General features: G+C 53.9%; 8 protein-coding genes and 1 non-coding gene across 9 annotated transcripts; 5 read left to right on the forward strand and 4 right to left on the reverse strand.

Annotated features, from left to right (window-relative positions):
- Nucleotides 1-956: 956 nt before the first annotated feature.
- Nucleotides 957-2,810, reverse strand: BO72DRAFT_513410 (isoamyl alcohol oxidase; the record flags this gene model as incomplete). Its single annotated transcript, XM_040949471.1, has 1 exon — nt 957-2,810. The coding sequence occupies exon 1, from the start codon at nt 2,766-2,768 to the stop codon at nt 957-959; it is 1,812 nt and encodes a 603-aa protein (XP_040799459.1). The 5' UTR covers nt 2,769-2,810.
- A 1,597-nt stretch (nt 2,811-4,407) lies between these two features.
- BO72DRAFT_433160 (uncharacterized protein) lies at nt 4,408-5,414 on the reverse strand. The gene is made up of 3 exons (XM_040943191.1): nt 5,220-5,414; nt 4,992-5,155; nt 4,408-4,928 (listed from the first exon to the last, which is right to left on the reverse strand). Exons 1-3 carry the CDS (start codon nt 5,343-5,345, stop codon nt 4,508-4,510), a joined length of 711 nt encoding a protein of 236 aa, XP_040799460.1. The 5' UTR covers nt 5,346-5,414; the 3' UTR covers nt 4,408-4,507.
- A 2,206-nt stretch (nt 5,415-7,620) lies between these two features.
- Nucleotides 7,621-9,443, forward strand: BO72DRAFT_171327 (uncharacterized protein). The gene is made up of 2 exons (XM_040939372.1): nt 7,621-8,451; nt 8,507-9,443. Exons 1-2 carry the CDS (start codon nt 7,749-7,751, stop codon nt 9,271-9,273), a joined length of 1,470 nt encoding a protein of 489 aa, XP_040799461.1. The 5' UTR covers nt 7,621-7,748; the 3' UTR covers nt 9,274-9,443.
- A 525-nt stretch (nt 9,444-9,968) lies between these two features.
- On the forward strand, nt 9,969-12,025 carry BO72DRAFT_171397 (cytochrome P450). Its single transcript, XM_040939374.1, has one exon. The coding sequence runs from the start codon at nt 10,156-10,158 to the stop codon at nt 11,749-11,751; it is 1,596 nt and encodes a 531-aa protein (XP_040799462.1). The 5' UTR covers nt 9,969-10,155; the 3' UTR covers nt 11,752-12,025.
- Nucleotides 12,026-12,663: 638 nt separating this feature from the next.
- BO72DRAFT_513423 (lumazine synthase RIB4) lies at nt 12,664-13,548 on the forward strand (the record flags this gene model as incomplete). Its single annotated transcript, XM_040949472.1, has 3 exons — nt 12,664-12,884; nt 12,976-13,141; nt 13,218-13,548. The coding sequence occupies exons 1-3, from the start codon at nt 12,839-12,841 to the stop codon at nt 13,546-13,548; spliced, it is 543 nt and encodes a 180-aa protein (XP_040799463.1). The 5' UTR covers nt 12,664-12,838.
- Nucleotides 13,549-14,331: 783 nt separating this feature from the next.
- Nucleotides 14,332-15,953, forward strand: BO72DRAFT_382490 (UbiD family decarboxylase; the record flags this gene model as incomplete). Its single annotated transcript, XM_040941476.1, has 3 exons — nt 14,332-15,161; nt 15,222-15,336; nt 15,414-15,953. 3 exons carry the CDS (start codon nt 14,332-14,334, stop codon nt 15,951-15,953), a joined length of 1,485 nt encoding a protein of 494 aa, XP_040799464.1.
- A 543-nt stretch (nt 15,954-16,496) lies between these two features.
- On the forward strand, nt 16,497-16,568 carry BO72DRAFT_t182. The gene has a single exon. It is a non-coding gene; the product is annotated as a tRNA-Ala (tRNA).
- A 748-nt stretch (nt 16,569-17,316) lies between these two features.
- BO72DRAFT_498110 (uncharacterized protein) lies at nt 17,317-18,405 on the reverse strand (the record flags this gene model as incomplete). Its single annotated transcript, XM_040948745.1, has 2 exons — nt 17,317-17,852; nt 17,928-18,405. 2 exons carry the CDS (start codon nt 18,403-18,405, stop codon nt 17,317-17,319), a joined length of 1,014 nt encoding a protein of 337 aa, XP_040799465.1.
- Nucleotides 18,406-19,454: 1,049 nt separating this feature from the next.
- On the reverse strand, nt 19,455-20,339 carry BO72DRAFT_433167 (NAD dependent epimerase/dehydratase family protein; the record flags this gene model as incomplete). Its single annotated transcript, XM_040943192.1, has 2 exons — nt 20,246-20,339; nt 19,455-20,138 (listed from the first exon to the last, which is right to left on the reverse strand). The coding sequence occupies exons 1-2, from the start codon at nt 20,282-20,284 to the stop codon at nt 19,455-19,457; spliced, it is 723 nt and encodes a 240-aa protein (XP_040799466.1). The 5' UTR covers nt 20,285-20,339.
- Between the last annotated feature and the right edge of the window lie 347 nt (nt 20,340-20,686).

Below are 20,686 nucleotides of genomic sequence, written 5' to 3' on the forward strand. Positions count from 1 at the left end.
GGTCATCTGCGATTCAACTGCTAGACTGGGAGGCACCGAGTCTAAAGGCCGGCTACGTGAATGGCAGGGAAGAGGAAGTTCGATCGGTTTAGGCGAGCGATGCTAGTGGAAGCGCTGATCATATGTAGTCACGCTTCTTCGATGTCATACTGCATCCTCATCTTGCCTCAAATTTCGGTGACTGGATAGCCTGTGATGAGCGAAACACCGACGAAAACTCTGTACAGTAATGGAAGATGCGGAAAGTCCCATTTCCTACTAGGGTGGATTGTAGGAGGTTCTTTGGTGATATAGAATCCGCTCCTCATGTGGCCCGCTAGTTAAACAACTTTACCCAGCATTCCCCTGCCAACTCAAATCACAATAGAAGATTTCTCTTTCGGACTATTGGCTATTGGTGACGCCTCCGAGAGGTGGGAGATGTATAGTTTCTGACTACGTCAGGCTGACTGCGAGAATTAGCTAAGGCCACCGAGGTCGGGCCCCAGGCCGCCGTCAGCTATGTTACTACAGTAAGTAGATGGTTTTTTTTTCTTGTTTCCCTCTAGACGAGAACACGAGACTCAAACCTCAACAAGGTGCGGGCTGGCTTGGGGAGTAAATTTGACAGTTCAGGTTTGCAGGGTTTTGGGGAATGATTTTTTTGTTAATTCTCAACTAGCGACTGGAATCATGCTATCCTCAGGTCTATAGACAAGACGTCGCTCGAAGAGCTACGACGGGTCTAGAAGCAGACAGGAACTTAGGCAGTGCATATATACTATGTACAGGGCAGATACAGCAGGCAGTAGGGTCAGTCAAGCTGGACCTGGACTAAAGACACCGCACCTTGTCATCAGTAAAGTGTAGCCTGGTCGCGATTGCCCCCGGCATCCAAATAATTAATCGTAACACTGGTACCCCCTATTGCCGCCAACGTCAGTCTATATCCAGCAATCGCAAAATTATAGGGAAACTTACTTGGACCCCTCCCAGCCCACACACTTCCAACAATCAAAGAAGTGCGTCGGATCATACCGCTTTTTCACCCCGAGCAGAGCCGGATAATTCTCCCCGAAAAACGTCTCCTCCCATTCCGGTTCCAGATACGACCCCTCGTTCACGTAGCACCCGCCCCGCGGCGTCAGCTCCTTCAGCGGCTGCACGGTCTCCAACCACCGTTCCTGCAGCGCGGTCTGGTTCGCCGTAGAGCGCACGTCAAACCAGCCCCCGGTCATCAGCAGATGCCACAGCGCCGAGCGCCACGCGGGGTGCACGCTAGTTGTATTCCCGTTCTGCACGTTGACGGGCGTGGTCATGATGACCTGCGTCAGGGCGTACTCCTCGGAGATTAGGGCATTACTCCGCCGGACCCCTTTCAGCACCGCCGTCACCAGATCCGTGACACTTCCCGGCGACGCAAAGAGATCGCGCGGAATCAGCCGGCTGGCGACGGCTTCGTAGATCCCGCCCGGCGTGAGCTGCGTCGCGATCGCCTCGGTCAGCGTCAGGAAATCGGTGTACTTCGCGTACGTCGTGTAGTTGCTCTCGGAGACCTGGATCAGCTCGGGGTGGGCCCGCACGGCGGCCACGAAATCCCGCGTCAGCGCCGGCAGCGCCGTTTGATTGTTTGACGGCAACACCAGGTAGAGCTCGACCTGGCTGGGCCAGTAGTAGGCATGGCCGGAGACGTTCTGGGCGGACCAGAGGGGCTGCGCGGTGGCGTGCTGCGTGAGCAGCCACTCCAGTCCGCGGTACTGAAGGTCACCCCCCGCCGTCGTCGTGTTCGTGTTGAAGCTGGCCTTCAAGGAGTAGACGTTGATCTGGACGGCGGGGTAGAGCTGGAATTTGTAGCTCGTCAGAACGGCGAACGTGCCGCCGCCGCCGCCGCGCATCGCCCAGAAGAGATCCGGGTCGGAGCAGGCGTTGATCGTGCGCAGCTGGCCGTCGGCCGTGACGACCTCGAACTCGACGGCGTTGTCGACCAGCAGCCCGCGCGAGGGCCCAAACACCCCGTGGCCGCCGCCTTGCCCGAACCCGCCCGCCAACCCCACCGAGCCCTCATTCCCGCCCGTCACGTCCATCCCAAACCCCTGGAAGTACGCGTACACGTCTGACGCCTGCGCGCCCGCCCCGATCTCCCCGATGTGCTCGTGCTGTTGAGAACAGTTCGAGGCGGTGAAGTTGGCGTGGTAGGTCATGTTCTTCAGGTGGTGCGTCCAGATGGCCAGGGTGTCCGGGCGCGTCGACCGCCCGAAGTAGTCGTGGCCGGTGTTCTTGATGCTGATCCGGAGGCGATTCTGGCGCGCGAATCGCACCGCCGTGGCTACTTGCTGCGCTGAGTGGGCGTCGACGTACAGCGCCGACAGGCGGCCCAGTCGGCACTCGTCTGACTGCACGTTCCACCCGTCGAGCGGGTTCAGCGCGCAGCTTTGGAGCCCGCACGTCTCCCAGTTGAGGCCCGTCGCCGCTCCGTAGACTTCGGTGCGGGGCTGGTTGAGTAGGTAGGTCTTCTGGGCCAGGGCACAGGAGGCTGGGTCGTAGGAGAGCGAACTGTAGTAGCAGCTGGCGGCGAAGGGGACGGTGCGGTGGAGGTTCCCCGACAGGCTTTTGTTGAACTGCGCCCATTCCTCGTTGGACGGCCAGCAGGACTGTCCCGCGTGACAGTTGTACTCGACGGACGAGCTGGTGTTGTGGAAGGCTGTTGCCGCGGCTGCGTGGGGGAGGAGGTCCAGCGCCCAGAGGGCGGACGCGGCCTGGATTACTGAAAGAATCGGTACGTGGACCATGCTGTAGGGAGAGGAAGGCCGGGTTGTGTGCAGGGCCCTAGGGTAGGAGGAGGATTGTTTTCATCTCTGGGTGTTGGGTGCTTACTTTAGGGGAATATTTATACCCCGGTAGACTTTACGGTTTTGTCAGACACGAAATGATGGAAGAAGGCATGTCAGTCAGTAGCCGAGCTGAGATCGACAAAAGCCCTCGGCTCAGCCTCGTCTATTGTGGATATCGCAGCATGCACTCCAGTGCTGTGCTGGTTGTAGCTCATAACAAGCCTGTGTCGATCAACAAAGCCTAATTGGTCGAACATCTGGATTTCCTGTTCTGGCCTAGCGGGAGGAACACCCGCGGGATGAACGCATCCACCACGCCTGTTCCATTACAGTTAACCCATGGGGCTCGTTGAGCAACAGCGGGCGCAGCCTCTCAGCTTGGGTCCACAAATCGGTCATCTTGTTGAATGTGGTTTTGCCGGGCACGCCAAGAACACCCCCAACAATCACATCACCAATTTCACCCGCGGAGTGGACGCTCACAGTGTGAACGGCACGGCTGGATTATACCATAATGGCCAAGAGTGTAGGGTTGATGTGGGGGCGGGCGGAGATAATTAGTTGGTGAAAAGGGTGGAGATAGGCGGATTTGTCAATTCGAGGCCGCAAAGTGTCTTATTGTACATTAAACACTCCGAAAATTCTCAGAAAGATTCTGCTATTTTCTTCCCTTCTTCGCACGAGACAAGTGTCTCGATAAGTTGCTCACATCGGGCCCGAGTTCCAATTTATATATACTATCCCGCGTATCTCCGAGCATCTGGGGAAAGCAGGGGAGTAACGCCACGCAGATTAGAACCTGCAACATCAGGAAGAGCGTGCATGTCCGTGCATGGTCATCTTGGCATCTGCTCTAGCGTCAAGACCTACCTTTTATCCTATCAAGATGGCATTCTTTACAGCATCCATTGAGACAATAACTGCTCCATAAAGGGGTAATAATAGATAGCATATAACTTATTTTTTGTTTCTTCTTCATTGAGCAAAGGCTCTTATACTATATCATTGTACCTGACATTCCAGGAAACCTTATAGAAGCAGTATAGCTGGCTATCTGAGATAAATAGGAGACAGCCGCTAAAGGGGCTGTAAAGTTCAAGCCCAGTTTAATTCTGATTCTGGGTAATGGTAAAGTGGGAGTATACTACTTTATGTACAAGTAAGTGTCATGTGCGTGAAGTTTCAAGCAACATGCTGAACAGAGGTATTAATGTCGCAGTAGCGTCCATTAGCTAGCTCCTGAAAGGGAGCACTTATGCATTGGTGGGGGTATTATGCCAATGAGGCCCTGTCATCTTGAAGACATATCCCATCTACTGGACTGAGCTTATTATGTGAGGGCTAAGATTGAGTTGGAGTTTGAGCTGTTAGTCTTGTAGGTCTATATCTTAGGGCCTGTTTATACCGACTAAGGGCTCTTGGGCGAATTAACTCTTGCCTATTTAAGCTCTGCTTGCCCCTATTGCAACCCACGACTCAGTTGACATTTGTGTAAAGCAATCTAACAAGGGTAATTAGGGATCACTCAGATAAGGTGAAGTAGAGAGCCAGCCACGTTCCGCACCAACAGCATACTAACACCATACAAGACTCAAATGTCCGAGTGAAGCTTGTAATCTAATTCATCCACAGACTTAAATAGCTAGGTTCGAATAGTACACTAAAGAACGGAAGGCATTTCGGGAGAGTATCATATTTCACAAATACGCCGCCACAAGAACAGCCGCCGCAGCACCTCCAAAGAGCATAGTCAAATCATGGGTAATGAATCCAGCAGCTCCGGTGCTGCTCTGGGTTGTGCTTGTACTATTGTAATTGGTAGTGGAGGCGACAGCGGCAGTAGCCGATTTGTCGCTGATTGCCGTGTTCGTGCCGGTAGTGGAGGCATTAGGAATGGTAGAGGTAGCCGTTTCAGTGGCTAGCGCAGTCGCAGGGAAGGTGGCATCTCCAGCACCGGTCAGCGTGCCCGCAGTGATGGTCACGGGCACAAAGCAGCAGAGGTCATCAGCGCCCATGGTCGTGGTATAGGTCCCAGTGAAGTCTGCCCCCGTGCCCGAGATCATCTCGGTGCAGACCCCATAAGTAATTCCTTGCACCGAACAAGCCATGGACATATACCTGAACGGGGTGGGTTAGCAAGTAATCCTCGCAAGTCTGACAAGGAGGACGAAGGCCACGTACAGATCATCTTCTGGCTCCCCCAGGAAATAGTTGGTGGTTTGAGGGCCCGCAACAATCGTCATACCGGGTCCCATGCCGCAGTCATCATCATCGTCATCATCATCATTATTATCAATACCAGTAGCGGTCGGACAGTTGACAAAGTAGGTAGTAGCAGTTGCAGCCTACCCTATCCGTCAGTGTGCGATACTTGAATTCCGTGCACCGCGACGGGTGGGCAGCACTTACCACGCCCATTACTGAGCCTGCCAATGACTCGGCGTCGGTATCCGGGATAAATAGGGTAGTGACAATGTTCTCGGCTGAGACAAGGGTAGCGGCAGCCAGGCCCAGAACCAATTTCACGTGCGTCATAACGGCAGAACAAAAGAATTATCTGGTGTAGCGATGAAGAAGAATAATGTGCAAGAGGCAACAAAAGTTTCTCAACGGAAACAAGTAAGGGGGGAGCTATCAGCCTCGAACAAACTATCAGGTACCAGCCTAGAAGCTGAAGCCTTGCCAAGAGAGGCTAGTCTGGCCGAGCCCCTTCTTGGCTGATCTCCTTTGGGGTTTAGATCTTGGGTCACTAGGTCTAATCGAGCCATGGTCAATCTGCATAGAGACTAGCTGACTTGGTTGCAGCTTGGCCCAATTTCATTCCCGATATGAGCCAATAGTTCGGGCCCAGCCGATGTGCGGGCGAGATGCCCGGAGGGCGAACTTCAGAGGCATTCTGGGTGTACTTCTGGAGGGAGATCAAGCGGTGAAGACTGTCAATGTGTGGTTAACTTTGATACATTGCTCAAGCGGATTCTACCCCTGATGCTGCTCCATGCTAATCTTCCTCATACCTACATGAGTCCTAATAAGCGAGCACCAAATCTAGATCATTGAAGGAAACTACCCAAGGGCCTCTTGTTGGCGGCATTTTTCACTCACGTGATACCTAGGCCGTGGGCCCTGGCACTGAGCGTGATCCATATCCTACTCTGTACTCATTCCGTATTTGTAGTGAACCGACTCCACTATTCGAACGTCACACAAATTTGGAAGGGTATCTACCTGAAGAATGAAATCCATGATCGTAACTGCAGCACTCCCCCGGTTGAAAATACGCCGCCGGGATGTATAAGGAGAGACTCAAGCGAGGTGTTTTTTTTTTGTTTTGGGGTCACCCACCACCGCTGCTCTGAGATCGTGGCTTTAGCTTTGCATGCTATGGGGTTGGCATACGCAGAATGACTGCATTAACATGCGGTGAAGGTCGGGTGCATGGCTGATGCTTATACTGATTACATCTTGCGTAGTAGCTTCAAGTATTACCTAGCGTGGCTCTACAGTATGAGATATAAATCAAGCTAATAGACTTTATGGTCCCGCTCCCCTCATCTGTTATAATTTAGTGCTTGTCCGCTTGCTCATAGTATCAAGTAATCATGGATGTTTTATAAGTATTGTCACCTAGATTGCGATATGGAGAAGATGGCCAAATTCACAGAGAATACGGGAAAGACGAGGATGCCGGTCTCCTGATCATACTCGCGGAATCACCTCCCCGGGATCGGACGTCTTGGATTTCGACCTTGCCTGGACAAATACATATGTGTAACTTGATATTCTGTCTTGTTCCGGTGATTGGCAGACGGTATTCGGTCGGCGGCTTCCCCACGCTATCTGGATAGCGCAGTAAGTCAATGTGTAAGTTCCATGGTGGGCCATACGACCATTTGGTATGATGTAGTGGGGCATGGGGTGGGGCATGGGGCTGGTACTGAAGATCTGCTTATAAAAAGTCTACAGACTTTCCAAGCAGGAAAAGAATGCTAAGAACAGTTGATTGAGTATGGCATGAGACGGGACAAGGCCTGCTCGTTCCCTGGCATATTTCATAAGCTGCAATGCAAGAAGAATCAGTTAATGTCTACAGCCGAAGTGAGTTGGATACTTACATAGTACATAACTACCTAGTACCGTATAACTTGATTAAGTTATGCTAGATTAGTCATCATGGTATCATCATAAAGTCACCCGTCCAATGAAGGTAGCAGTAAGAGGAAGCGGTCACGGGACGGGACGCGTCTCTCCGCCCGCGCCTTCCGCCTTCACGTTCCTTCTCCTTCGCCTTCCCCTCGTCCTCGTCATCGTCCTCGACCTCCTCTCTCTCGACCTCCTCCTCTTCTTCTTCCACCTCAATATCATCTCCCATTCCCCATTCCCCATCCCCCCATCTCCTTCCTGCTCCCTGAAACCAGTCCTGCCAGTCGGTTGTCACAGGTGGATCTCAGATTGCGCATGTACTGGTCGGCCTATCTTGCTGTTCTCGAAGCCAGTCCTGCCTGTGGCATGTACTCGTGACCAGACCGCATCTTGCTTTCCCCTTGGCCTCTCTTGCTGTTCTCGAAGCCAGTCCTGCCATTCCTGTGTTTTCATAGGACTCTCTGTCGTCTCTCGTGGATCTCAGATTGGGCATGTACTCGTGACCAGACCGCATCTCTACTTCCTCGTTCCCCCTTCCTAGGTATCTGCTCTCTGTCGTCCTCGAATCCAGTCCTGCCATTCCTGTGTTCTCATAGGACTCTCTGGTTTCACTCGTTGATCTCAGATTGGGCATGTACTCGTGACCAGGCTCAGAAGCTCATACATTCTCATTCTTCCATTTCCCCCCTCCTATTGAGAGTCAGGGCTGCTCGACGTCGCTCAAAGCCTGGGTGGGTGGGCTACTCGATTCTTCGAGGGTTATCGTTTTAATCATTCAGCGGGTCTCGCAGCAACAGAATGACAACTACCTCTACGCGAAACCGACCATGGGTCTCGAAAGTCCTTGTTCACGCACCCGATCTTGATGTTTTTTGTGTCGCCCGCCTTCGTATCGTCCAAGGCCAAACTATTGCGCATGGAAATACTGCCAACCAAGCATCTATCTTGCTTTCAATCACGACAACTCTCGCTAACTCGAGCAGCAGATCCCAGGTCCTGACTTTGAATATCCCTCCCGAACGAGTCGAAAAATGCGGTCTAGCTCGGAGAAGCAACAACACTCTCTGTCCAGCTCGTCTCCTTTCCTCGCTCCCGGCGCCTGTTACAAATGTTTCGGCCGTCTCAACATTAAGTCTTAGCCTCGACACGGTCGGCATCGTTCTTAGTCCATCCGGCATGGACTCTCTCATACCGGCCATACCTGGAGATTTGGAATTTTACTCGTTTGCCAGAATTTGTCAATCTAAATTTCTCCGTCTACACTTCTCCGCACGACAGTTTGTCGATAACGAAATTGATAGACTACAAGATTTCGCGTATGCCCTCCGGCGAAGAAGTCTTCGGGCAGTGCCTTTAAACACCGCTCGCCATGGAGTATGCCCGAAAGATTGGCGTGTCTTTGCTCTGTCGCCCGATCCACCTCCATATTGCCAGGAGTCCGTGTCCGAGCAGGTGGATCCCCCCGTATATCATGAGAAAATGCTAGGAAAACGGCGCAGAGGTATCTTCTCACTCTGCCATAGCGCCTTGTGTAATAGTTCAATAATAGTATCTAGATTCACGGTCAATATCACCCAACGCCGAACGGCGAAAAAGATCGCACCGTCTTTCCCCTCGACCGATAGGCTCTCCAACTGAAGTTGCGACTGATGTTGCGACTGAAGTTAACACGCCGAGTATTCGGGCTCCTTCCCGATCACCGTCCTCGATCCGCCTGACTCACTTTCGGCGTGCTTCCTCCCGCGACCAAACAGAGTTCCAGAGACTCGCGCATCTGGAACACGAGCTCCGTGGTGTTTCTGATGACCTGATCCGTAGACTTTTAATTCGATCCGGCCGCGAACATCTGCTAGCCATACCGCAAGACGTCGACCGCCGTCTGGCACGCGAGCTCGAGCCTGTAGGCAGCTCTCTCGAGTCCGACATGGTGATGCTTGGGCGCCGGCTCGAACGGTACGTTGATAAAACAATTGAGCGTCGGCTCGCACATTACGTCGACTGTGCCGTGGCCGAGTGTCGCGATCAGCTCTACGACGTATGCACCCAGAAGGAAGCCCAATTCGAAGAAGAGATCGACAACGGTAACATCGAGGTACGCAACACAGTGAATGACTGTATGAAAGACTTGGAGGAGCAGGTACAAGGGCACATGGTTCAGATGGAAGAACAAGCGCAACGGTGCATGAGGCATATCGAGGACCGGGCAGCCGAGATCGAGATCGAGATCGAATCGGAGATATCTGCGAAGAGGAAACTTTCACTTGATGGGAAGCCAAGCGCACGTCATGGGTTGCGTGCCCGTGTCACGCGCAATTCCGTTTAAACTAGTACCGGTGTCGTTGAGAGCTTGTACTTGTATTCTATTGAAGATAGACACCCATCCCACTTGGATCCGGAGACTAAAGCATCCCTGCGTTCTCTTTCGATCCTCCGGCAGCGTTCATCGGTCAAACAACAGTGGCTGGATTTGAGGCGCAGGGCGGAAATGGGGAGCGGCCCGGGGATCGAGTTACATGCCAGGTCCGCATCAAGCCGCGAAAACGCCTTTGCCCTATCGGGTACACCTCATTAACAGAGTCGGACTAGAGGCAGGCGATGGGAAAGCCAGGCGTGCCTGAGGCCCTGAGCAATGGCTGCTTCTCTAACCGATCTAACAGTAAGCACTAAGTAACACTAACGCTCACACTAACGGTGACCCTCTTAGGGATCGAGGCGCAGCAGCACAGCGAAACCGTAAAGCCTCGCAACATAAGCAACACAAGCAACATAAGGCATGCCAGATCTTGCCTATCTGTAGGCACGTTTCCGTGATTTTCCACTAGAGCCTCCATTTCAGTCGCTCTGATCCCGGTTTTGCAATTTGGTCAGTACAGTAGTAGTGACGTGGCCTCGGACTAATTGCTGTGACCTGCGACGGTTTAATGAAAACGGACCAGTAAGATGGCGGCGAATTACTGTCCAAATGTGTGGATCTACTCCGTATGATTCCTGCCCTTGAAGACTCCAATGTCAATGCTGGTCTACTGTCAGACCACAGAGGGTCATGTGACCGGTGCACCACAATTGGGGATATAGCTTCTTCACACCTTCTCCTCCATCAGCTGTTGATGTTCCTTTGTTCCCTTGATTCTACCAATACGTCCTCAGTCACCCGTAAGAGGTACTGATCCTCATTGTGATTTCGTACCCAGCAATTGTTTACCTCATGCATTCAACAACCTTCGCCGCGCTTATAGGATTTTTCCTCCTGATTAGCGTGTTCTTGGTCACACGCCGGCCGAAAGCATCTTCCTCTTCCTTACCCTTACCACCAGGACCCAAGCCACTGCCTTTGATAGGCAATGTTCATCAGGCTCCCAAGTCCCATGGATGGAGGACCTATCGCGAATGGAATGAGCAATACGGACCCATCGTTCACCTCAATATGCTTGGACAACCGGTCATCATTTTGTCGACCTCGGAAGTAGCCCATGACCTGCTCGCCAAACGTGGAGTGATCTTTTCCGACCGACCTCGACTGTTCCTCGCGACGGAGTTGGCATTGAAGGGGCTCAACATCCTCATGATGAACTACACCGACCAATTCCGGCATCATCAGCGGCTCCAGGTGTCCGTGCTGAACGCGACTCCAGCTGCAGCATATCTCCCCATCCAAGCCCTAGAGTCCCAACAGTTGCTGTACGATCTCTTGCAAACAAGCGGAAGCGCGGGGATTGATGTCCAGGGACCGTTCCAGCGGACCACGGCCAGCATCATCCACACCTTATTGTACGGCTTCCGGATTCAAGACCCCAACGACCCGGTGCTCCGTAGCGTGGTCAAACTCAACGAAGAGTTCTCCGAGTTCATCCAGGTGGGCGCGCATATCGTCGACCAGTTCCCGGTGCTGAACCACCTGCCGGGCTTTCTGGCGCCGTGGAAGGCAAAAGCGGAGAACCACTATACCACTAAGTATAGCCTGCGTCTCAGCAACTTCCGCCGGGCGCTGGAGGATTCGGACGCCTGGAACATCTCCAAGCAGCTGAAGAAGACGGTTGAAACGGATGACAATCGCGACATGCCCTTGGACGAGCTCGCTTTCGAGCTGGGGACGATGATCGACGCCGCGCTCGACGGCACGACCGACAGCCTGGTCTGGTTCGTGGTCGCATGTATAACCCAAAATCAAGGCTTTATCACCAAGGCCCGCGCCGAGCTCGACGCCGTGGTCGGCCAAGCCCGGCCGCTGCCCGACGATAAGCCCAACCTGCCGTACATCACCGCGATCGTCGAGGAGGTCCTCCGGTGGCGGCCCGCCGGCCCGGAAGGCGCACCGCACCTCAACCGCGAGGAGACGACCTACAACGGCTACCGCATCCCCAAGGGCTCGGTAGTGGTGGCCAACATCTGGACGATCGCCCGCGAAGAGACCGTGTTCGGCCCCAACACGGACGCTTTCATCCCGGATCGCTGGCTGGACGACAACGGGGACTTCCGATCTTCCCTTCCGGCGCCAGCGTTCGGGTATGGGCGACGGACCTGCCCAGGACGGTACTTCGCGCGCAATGTCCTCTGGATCATTGTGGCGCGGTTGCTCTGGTCGTTCGATATCAAAGCCGGTGTGTCTGAGACGGGCGAGCCGGTCCCCGTGGACCCGGAAGCGTGCACCTACGGTTTGGTCATGCGCGCCCTGCCCTTCAAGGCGCGATTTGTCCCGCGCGGGTCGTGGGTGCGTGAGGTGATCGCTCGAGGGGGGGATACTTATGGCGCGGATCACTCGGCGCTGCTGCGGCAGATTGGGCCTGAGTTTGGGAAGCTGTAACTGGAAGGTCAAAACCACTTGATACTGTGTACTATAAGGCTACTGTAAGCACATAGACCACTAAAATCATCGGTTGAGTTAGCGACGCGTCGTGGTTGAGCCCAGGTAGCTGTCTGGTTGTAAGAACCCACCCCGCATCGAGCTGGATTGGACAGGGTCTATCTCCACGTGGCATGGCACTTTTACCGCATGGTTGAGGTGTCTCGGTCAGAAATTGACTGGCTAGCTTTGCGCGAGTTGGGTCGAGATACCGACTATATTCCATGTCTACGGGGAGGTAGGCGGACGGCGATTGTGTGGATGGGGTGATCCGGGTGTGGGGTGCCCGTGGCGGAGACCGGGGAAGGAACACGGGGGAGTGATATGGAGCGATGATAGGTGTGCTTCTCTTGGAGTTTGACAGATCGCGCTTGGTTGATCAAATCTACTATGAAGGCGCCATCGATCTAAATCATAGATATGGAAAAGCAGACTGTTTTCAGCACACAAACCCGAAAGGCAGGAAACCGGGGCGGGGATGGGAGCAACTGGAAGTTGATCTGTAGGAGTCAGCCATGAGGGATTCGACTCTGGAGGTCATGTCTACCTGGCATAGTTTGCGCACTATCTTCCGCTGACATCGTTGATTTCACACATTTGTCCAGAAGTCTAGAATTGACGATCAACTCTCTCTCCTCCCGTCTTGTTCTCGGAGCCCTCGGGGCTCTCGGATCAATCCCCTCATGGCAAAGATACATACCCTAAATGGAAAGGATCACGAACATCCAGGAGTTAGCATTCTGACTTTCTTCTCTATACCACTGTCCGCCTTGTTTGCCATAGCTATAGCTCAGTGCCACGTCAGCAGATGGCAAGTGATCGGCATAGTTTTTGACCCGAGTTTGAAAGATCCGAGGGCCCGAAGTGATCACTCTCCAGTCGCTGGCAGCATGAGGGAGGAACGTTGGATGCTGGATCTCAGGTCCGCCTAGAACACATCAGTCGGACCTGACGGAACCAAACTCAAGGGGAAATTACAAGCAAAAACATCTTCATCCTTGGGTCTGCGGCAGAAGCAAGTTAGAGATTGATTGTTGTGCTTCCAGTCATGGCATCATCTATCAAAGGCCCTGGTGCGGTGCAGAGCTACAATGGTCAGTTGAAGCAGTGCCCCCCAGAAAGCTTCCCGGCGCTGCTGCCGGTTCTTGATTGGAACGCTGACACATTTCGATGGAACAACTTCAGGTGCCGGTCTGCGAATTGCCATTGTCCACGCACGGTGGAACGATCGCCTCATCGACTCCCTCATCGCGGGGGCCAAGGGTCAACTACTGGAAGCCGGGGTGAAGGAAGAGGACATCGTTCTGGAGAGTGTGCCAGGGAGCTATGAGCTTCCTTCTGCCGCGCAAAGGTAACGTCTTCCCTTTCTTCCGCTGTTCTTTGTCTTTGCTTGTGCATCTTCTGATTCCCGATATCCCCATTCACAGAATCATCCACACAGCACAGGATTCTGAGAACAATACAGCCTTCGACGCGGTCATTGCCATCGGGGCCTTGATCAAAGGGGAGACCATGCATTTCGAGTACATCTCCGCGGCGGTCTCTCAGGGGCTTATGCGCGTTCAGCTGGACACCCACGTTCCCGTGATTTTCGGGCTCCTGACCCTCTTGACTGAACAACAGGGGCTTGAGCGAGCCGGGCTGGCGGGAGCGCGGCGTCATAATTATGGAGAGGACTGGGGACGGGCGGCGGTGGAGTTGGGGGTGAAGAATCGCGAGGACTGGGTGGCGGGGGGTTGCAGGTCGGCACTCGGTTAGTATGAGCATTATCTTCGCATTATACATAGACATTTATGGTCGAATGCACAACGATCTCTTCTCGCAGAGAACATCAATCATGATGTATTTACATGTAAATGTTTCCGGAATACGTTTTAATCTCTTTCCATTTTGCTTTTTTTTTGGTGGATTTCTTTGCTCATGCTTCTATTGTTTCCTTGTTACCCCCCGTTTGTTTCTTTCTCCATCCCTGTTCTTCTGTCCTGGGAGGCACAGTACACCTGTCGAAATCCAAACAACTCCCAAGAAAGTTCAAGGCATGATGATCACGACGGATCGAGATGCAGATCATAAGTGGAACTGCCAGGGTGCCCCAATGTTATCTACACACTTTGTGCATGTCCCGAGCCTCCGAGGCTACCGAGACCCCCGATACTCACACGTCGGCGGAGCTGCCCCATCCAGAATAAGCGACTCGTGATATCACCATGGATGAGAGGCGCACTCGCCTAGTGATCAATAGTAAGCGCAGGATCAGGAGGAAATAGGAGGGGCCAAACATTGAACAAGCCCGCTTGCCCTCACGAAAAGAGCATGAGGCAACCCACGCTCCAACCATCCGTATGCAAATCCCTCGCCACTTGTAGGCTTGGGAATCATATAAGAGCCACCTCCCCATCTTCATCTAAACCCTCGCTCATGACTACCAAGCTTGAATGAGATATACCTGGTCTCTCCGATTGTATATTGCTTACCAGAAGATCAGCTGCCAAGATGCCTCACCACCACCACCAAGACCCCTCCGTCCAAGACCTCCCCCACATGAATTTCCGTTCCTATGTGGAAGCCTTGAAGCAGGACAACGACCTGGTTGAGATTGACCGCGAGATCGATCCGGACCTCGAGGCTGGAGCCATCATTCGCAAGGTGTGCGAGACGGACGACAAGGCCCCGCTGTTCAACAACCTCAAGGGCGCCGACAAGGGTCTCTTCCGGATCCTGGGCGCGCCCAACTCCCTGCGCGCCGACCCCAAGACCCGCTATGGCCGGCTAGCGCGCCACTTGGCTCTGCCGCCCACTGCGGGCATGAAAGACATCCTAGACAAGATGATGTCCGCAGCCCACCAGAAGCCGATCCCGCCCCGGGTGGTCCCCACGGGCGCCTGCAAGGAGAATGTCCTGAATGACGGGGAGTTCGACCTGACGAAACTCCCTGTGCCCCTGCTACACCAGGCCGACGGGGGCAGATACATTCAGACCTACGGCATGCATGTTATATCCTCGCCCGAGGGCGATTGGACCAATTGGTCGATTGCGCGCGCGATGGTCTACGATAAGAACCATCTTACAGGGTTGGTGATCCCACCTCAACATATCTGGCAAATGCAGCAGAAGTGGAAGGCCATCGGAAAGGATGTCCCCTGGTCGCTGTGCTTCGGGGTTCCGCCAGCGGCCATCATGGCGGCCAGCATGCCCATCCCGGACGGGGTGACCGAGGCCGGCCATATCGGCGCGTTCACGGGCCACGCCATTGATGTGGTCAAGTGCGACACCAATGATCTCTTGGTGCCCGCCAACACCGAGATCGTCCTGGAGGGAACCATGAGCATCTCCGAGACGGTGCCCGAGGGGCCCTTCGGTGAGATGCACGGGTATGTTTGGGCACCCGTCTTTCCTTTCGCGTCGCTGTTAGACTAACCAATGACCCTCAGCTATGTTTTCCCTGGCGATTCGCACCCTTGCCCCCTGTACAAGGTCAACAAGATCACCTACCGCACCGGTGCTATCCTCCCCGTTTCCAACTGCGGTCGTCTGACCGACGAAACGGTATGTTCACTTCCTCCGCTTATTCTTATTCCCGCTCCCTCCCAAATCCCCTCAGAGGATAACTAATCCCAAAACAGCACACAATGATCGGCCCCCTCGCGGCCGCTCAGATCCACCAACTCTGCAAAGACGCCGGCCTCCCCGTCAAGGAGGCGATGTCTCCCTTCGAATCCCAAGTAACCTGGGTGGTCCTACAGATCGACACCGCGGCCCTCCGCCGTCTGAAAACCACCTCGGCCGCGTTCAGCAAGCAAATCGGCGACCTGGTTTTCAATCATAAGGCCGGCTACACGATCCACCGGCTCGTCCTCGTGGGCGACGACATCGACGTCTACAACTGGAAGGACGTGATCTGGGCCTTCTGCACCCGATGCCGCCCCCAGCTGGACGAGTACTTCTATGAAGACGTGCGCGGCTTCCCCCTCATCCCGTACATGTCGCACGGGAACGGCTCCCCGACCCAGGGCGGGAAGGTGGTCTCGGATGCGCTGATGCCGTCGGAGTATACCACGGGGCCGGACTGGCAGGCGGCTGACTTCCGGCATTCGTATCCGCGGGAGATTCGGGAGAGGGTGGAGGCTAGCTGGACGGCGATGGGGTTCCGGGGCGAGGATTGAGTGGGAAGGCCGAGGAGTTGCGGGTGCGTATATGAAGTACGGTAGGGCCCGCGCAGGTCCTTGGTGTGGTCTCCTCTCGCTTTCTTTTCTGGTGGCCTTTCTACTGTGTACATGACAGGCTCAATCAAATTCTTATTGCTTGTATGCATAGCTTAACTATTGCTTCTATGATATGTTACAGTTGTGTGGGTGGATCTTCCTTGCAATCTTACCGTGCAGGCCTTGGAGGGACTCCGATGACTTGGATTAGGGCTACCCGCAAAGACCTCTGGACCCCGTCGTAAATATATTTCGCTCGAAAGTACTACAACCACCATCACCCCAAACGAGCCGAGAAACAGCACGGAGGTATTCATTCCACCCTTCTCCAGTAAGAATATTCGCTAGATAGTATACAAAATCTCTTAAACCACCGGAATTCTGATAGATACTCTCGCACAAAGGGATTTTCTTACCAAGGGGGGTTCTGACGTAACCCGAAAGCGCGCTGCAGCACAATGCATTAGAATAGGTAGCACATTCTCGAGCCCGTGTTCAACAATCGGGGCTGTGGTTTAGTGGTATAATATTCCCTTAGCATGGGAGAGGTCCGGGGTTCGATTCCCCGCAGCTCCAACTTCTTTTGCCCTCGAAGATTCTTGATCCGGGGTGGTAGGTTCGACGCGTGGAGATGGTGGAGATTTTTATCTGGTCGGGCTGGTATATTTACTCCTTGGGCCTCGGGCTGTTCAAGCCTTGATATACAGCGATGTCTGTTACAATTGCCAGTGGAGACATGATTGATAATTTCGGATCTGCCGGTTTCATCTTGTTCTCAGAGTATATTTGCTCATAAACCTCAGATCATATCTGGATAGAATGCGGTACAAAAGAGACGAAGGGCGGTGGGTTGATGACAGCGGCGGAAATGACAATCGCATTGTACCGAGCCGAGTAGTAGCTGTAAAGCTATGTTGAAAAAGGTTTACACGGTGCGGAGATAGGAGCCCTGGCGACTGCAGCGGTCTCCTCTATACCGTCACTGCAAGAGGGTACCGGGGCGGGAGCTCTCTGTCAGTGCTCCCCGCAGTTCCCTTTATGTCTTGTTGAGTGCTGGGTTTATCATGGGGCAGATATATGACATTATTGCAAAAGATCCTCTTATAGTCACGATAGGCGTAGGAGAAGAACGCAAAGGAAGAGGTTGGGAAACGAAGATATGAAGGCCGCGCAAGTAAGCCATGGGTTACAGAACAAAGCAGATCGTAGAGATCGTCCACAAGAATCATTTACCACAGATCGCAAGCCTTGCCACAAAGAGCAGTACAGCCTGCCCCCAACCTCCCAAAGCCAGTCTCAACCATGAGGTAGGTAGACCCCCGCCCTAAACATCCGCAATCAACCCCTTCTTCTCCCGCCTCCCCATGAAACTAAAATACCAGGTCGGTTCGCCATGCTTGATCCGGCACCCTACATCGTACCAATCCCGGGGCAGCATATACGCCCAGTAATCCCGGTCCCGATCGCCGCCCTTTTCCAGATTCTTCGTGTTGTCCATGCAGTCCAGACACAGCCCATCGAAGTATCCCTCGACGCGCTTCGCGGCGCCGGCCACTGCGGCTTCCCAGTTGCATCCGCAATGGGTACAATCCACCGGCTTCCGGGTCCCGGGATCCGTGTATTCGCGCATCTTGCTCGCGTCGAACCTCTCCATGCGGAAGACCAGATCGTCGATGCTGCTGTGCCGCATGCACTCTTCGAAGGGCCAGACGCTGATGCGCTGTAGCTCGCGGAAGAATTCGAAGACGGTGCGTTCGCAGCACGGGGAGGGGGTGGGGGACCTCAAAATCGTCGCGATCCAACTGAAGAGGTCCTTGTGCGCGATGTTGCGGAGGCGGCCGCGGACGGCCTTCATTTGCTCTGCGGGGAGTCTGGGCGTTAGATAGGTAACAGTCGTGCCTGGTTGATATCAGGAGAAGGAATGTTTATACTCACGCAGAATCCGAGGCGGCAGATGCATGTGATGGACCTTCGTGGGGTTGCGCTCGACGATATGCTCCTCGCTCCCGTAGACCAGGGACTTGGTCGCCTCAGCGAAGAGGGTCGTATGGTCGGTCGCCCAGCTCGGGAACAGGATCTGTCGATAGTACTTCAGCTCGTCGCCGTCGTAAAGCGTCTTGATCTGGGTCTCGGCGTATTCCGCCCACGATGCAAACCAGGCCAGAAAGTCCTTCGGGTTGAGGCCGTACTTGTCGCACGCGAGCACCAGGTGCCACACGTCCGCGACGGAGACCTCCTTCACGCTCATCGCGTCTAGGGTCCCGTGTAGCTTGCGCAGTAGGACCTCCATGGCGACGATGTGGTCGTCGTGCAGGGTGATCGTCGCGCGGTCGGATTCTGCCCAGCGGTGACTGGTCAGCATGTTCTGGAAGTACTGGTTTCCGTTGATGAGCGTGGCGCGGTCGACGTTCATGGTTTTGCTTTTGTGGGGCTGGGGCTCATTTTCCTGGGGCGTGGATGACTTTTCGACGATCACGATTTGAAGGTCAGATGGGCTTGTGATTGTGATCGTGTCGGGGTTCGGGGGGACATATTGGGGGATGATTATGGACGCGCGCGACCCGCTTTTGGGGAGTGGACTTTTTTTTAAAAGAAGAAGCTGGATAAACACTCGATAGCTGCGAGGAGGTTGATCCACTGAGCCTCAGCTGGGTATTAACGCACGGGCTTGATTTCCTAGCTGACGGAGAACACGCAGGAGTGACCAGGGTCAGAAGAAAGAATGCCTCTAAAGGCAGCGGATGATATAGAATGAAGGAGAGGAGAGGATAAGCAAGAGCGTGTTACATGCAAGATGAAAACGCTGTGAATACCTACCCAGCCGCATGCCTTTTTACTGCCACCTTTCCCTTTACGGCGTCTAACTATCCATTTACCTGCTGTCAGCTAAGGAGCAGTTTGAGTCGTTATAGGCTCAGTCCATAGCCGATATGAAATTGTTGAAATGTGGTGCAGCTGAGGGTTCATATCATGTCTCAGCAAAGAAATTTCGCAGCTCCTTCTCAAAGATACTCGTTTCCTTAGTTCACAAAAGACTTTGATATGTTAACTAGGGAGGCCAAGAAGGCTGATTCGGTCTGAATGTTATAAGGTCTTGGTGTTTGTAGTTGACTGACTTCCCTTTGCGTGGATAGTTACTTGGTGAATAACCCTGGACCACGTGGTTAGTTCACTTGAACATACCGACACAGTTGATCAAACACACAGTAAACAACAACAAGAGGTCAATGACGTTACTGTGTGCTAGGCAAGTAAAGGAGTAGATGTTAGATCACCAACAGCAAAATTCAACCAATATCTTGTGTCCACATGAACAAAGTACATGTACTATACATTACGCAGGAGCACTACTTCTATGCTAGACTAACAGGCCAAATAAGAGAAGAGAGAACTAACACATGCTACTTTGCGATAATACTGTGATGATTTAAAGAGCCCCACCGAACTTTCTTACAAAAGAAGCTAAGAAACTGGCTCCATCCTCGCAATCTTGACGATATCACTCCGTTCCACAAGCAACACCCCAGAACCGTCATCTCCCCCATCCAAACCCCCCTCTAAGCCCCTTAGTCCAGTCCTCAAAGCAGCCTCAGCAATCACACCAGCATCCTGACCAAGCGCATTCCCCCAAGAAGGAGCTACAATCCCAATGCCCCGCACCAGCCCCTGTGCGAGCCATTCCCCAGGACGGCTCTCACCACGATCCCCTAATATTACCCCGGGACGGAGAATCACGGTCTTCTCGAACTGCAACGCTTTGAGATCGGCTTCAATCCGACCCTTCATACGTGCATACGGGACCCAGGAACGCTCACTGGCGAAGGACGAAGAGACCAGGACGCACACCCGACAGCCCGCGTGCCGGGCGGCCCGTGCGAGCTCGAGCTGCAGGCTGTGGTCGATCCGGGATTGGGCCTCGAAGCTGCCGCCGACCGCGGCGCGGGTCGTCCCGAACGCGGAGAACAAGATCGCGGGTCGTTGCCCTCCGGACGGCCGCGTGATCTGGGCAAGCCACCGGGCTGGGTCTGAAGCGACGAAGGCGTGGACTTTATCTGATGACGATGCCTCCGGAGAACGGCGGCGGGAGAAGGTGTTGATTGAGGTGATGGCTTCGCTGGAGATGAGGTTTCGGAGGATGTGAGATCCCTATCGTTTTCCCGGAGTGTTTGGTCAGTAAGTGTGCAAATCGGGCACGCCGTACATTGTACCAGGATACGACGCTAAAAGGCCAAGAAGGCGTGGTCGGGGCTTACCACCAGTCCGGTACAACCTATTAGTATTGCTGATGCCATTGCTAAGGCTTGTTCAACCCAGATTCCTCAGCAAAATGGACGACGTAACCATGAAGAGGGGCAAGGGAGAGGGGCGAAGGGAGTCACAAGACGTGCCCGGAGCCTTAGAATTAGGTTGATGAGGAAGCGCTTTGCCAATGCATGCTGACAGGCTTCTCCCTCACCCAGCCATGCACGATACAGCATATCCACTCTCCCGTTACAGTTCCGTGTCTTGGGAATCCCGGTAGAAACCCGGGGCGAGGTGTACATAGAAAACCTGGGACCTGTCGGAAGACCCTGGTTCCGTCCCCCGTTCCGGAGTGCGGGTGCATCCGACCATCCGAGCTTCCGAGTGTGCTACGGGGACGCGCAAGTTTGATTCCTAGGGGCAGCGCAACTCGACTCATTCCTCTTCTTCAC

This window comes from Aspergillus fijiensis, assembly GCF_003184825.1.
Source record: "Aspergillus fijiensis CBS 313.89 unplaced genomic scaffold BO72scaffold_37, whole genome shotgun sequence".
In the NCBI taxonomy this organism is placed as follows: Eukaryota; Fungi; Ascomycota; class Eurotiomycetes; order Eurotiales; family Aspergillaceae; genus Aspergillus; species Aspergillus fijiensis.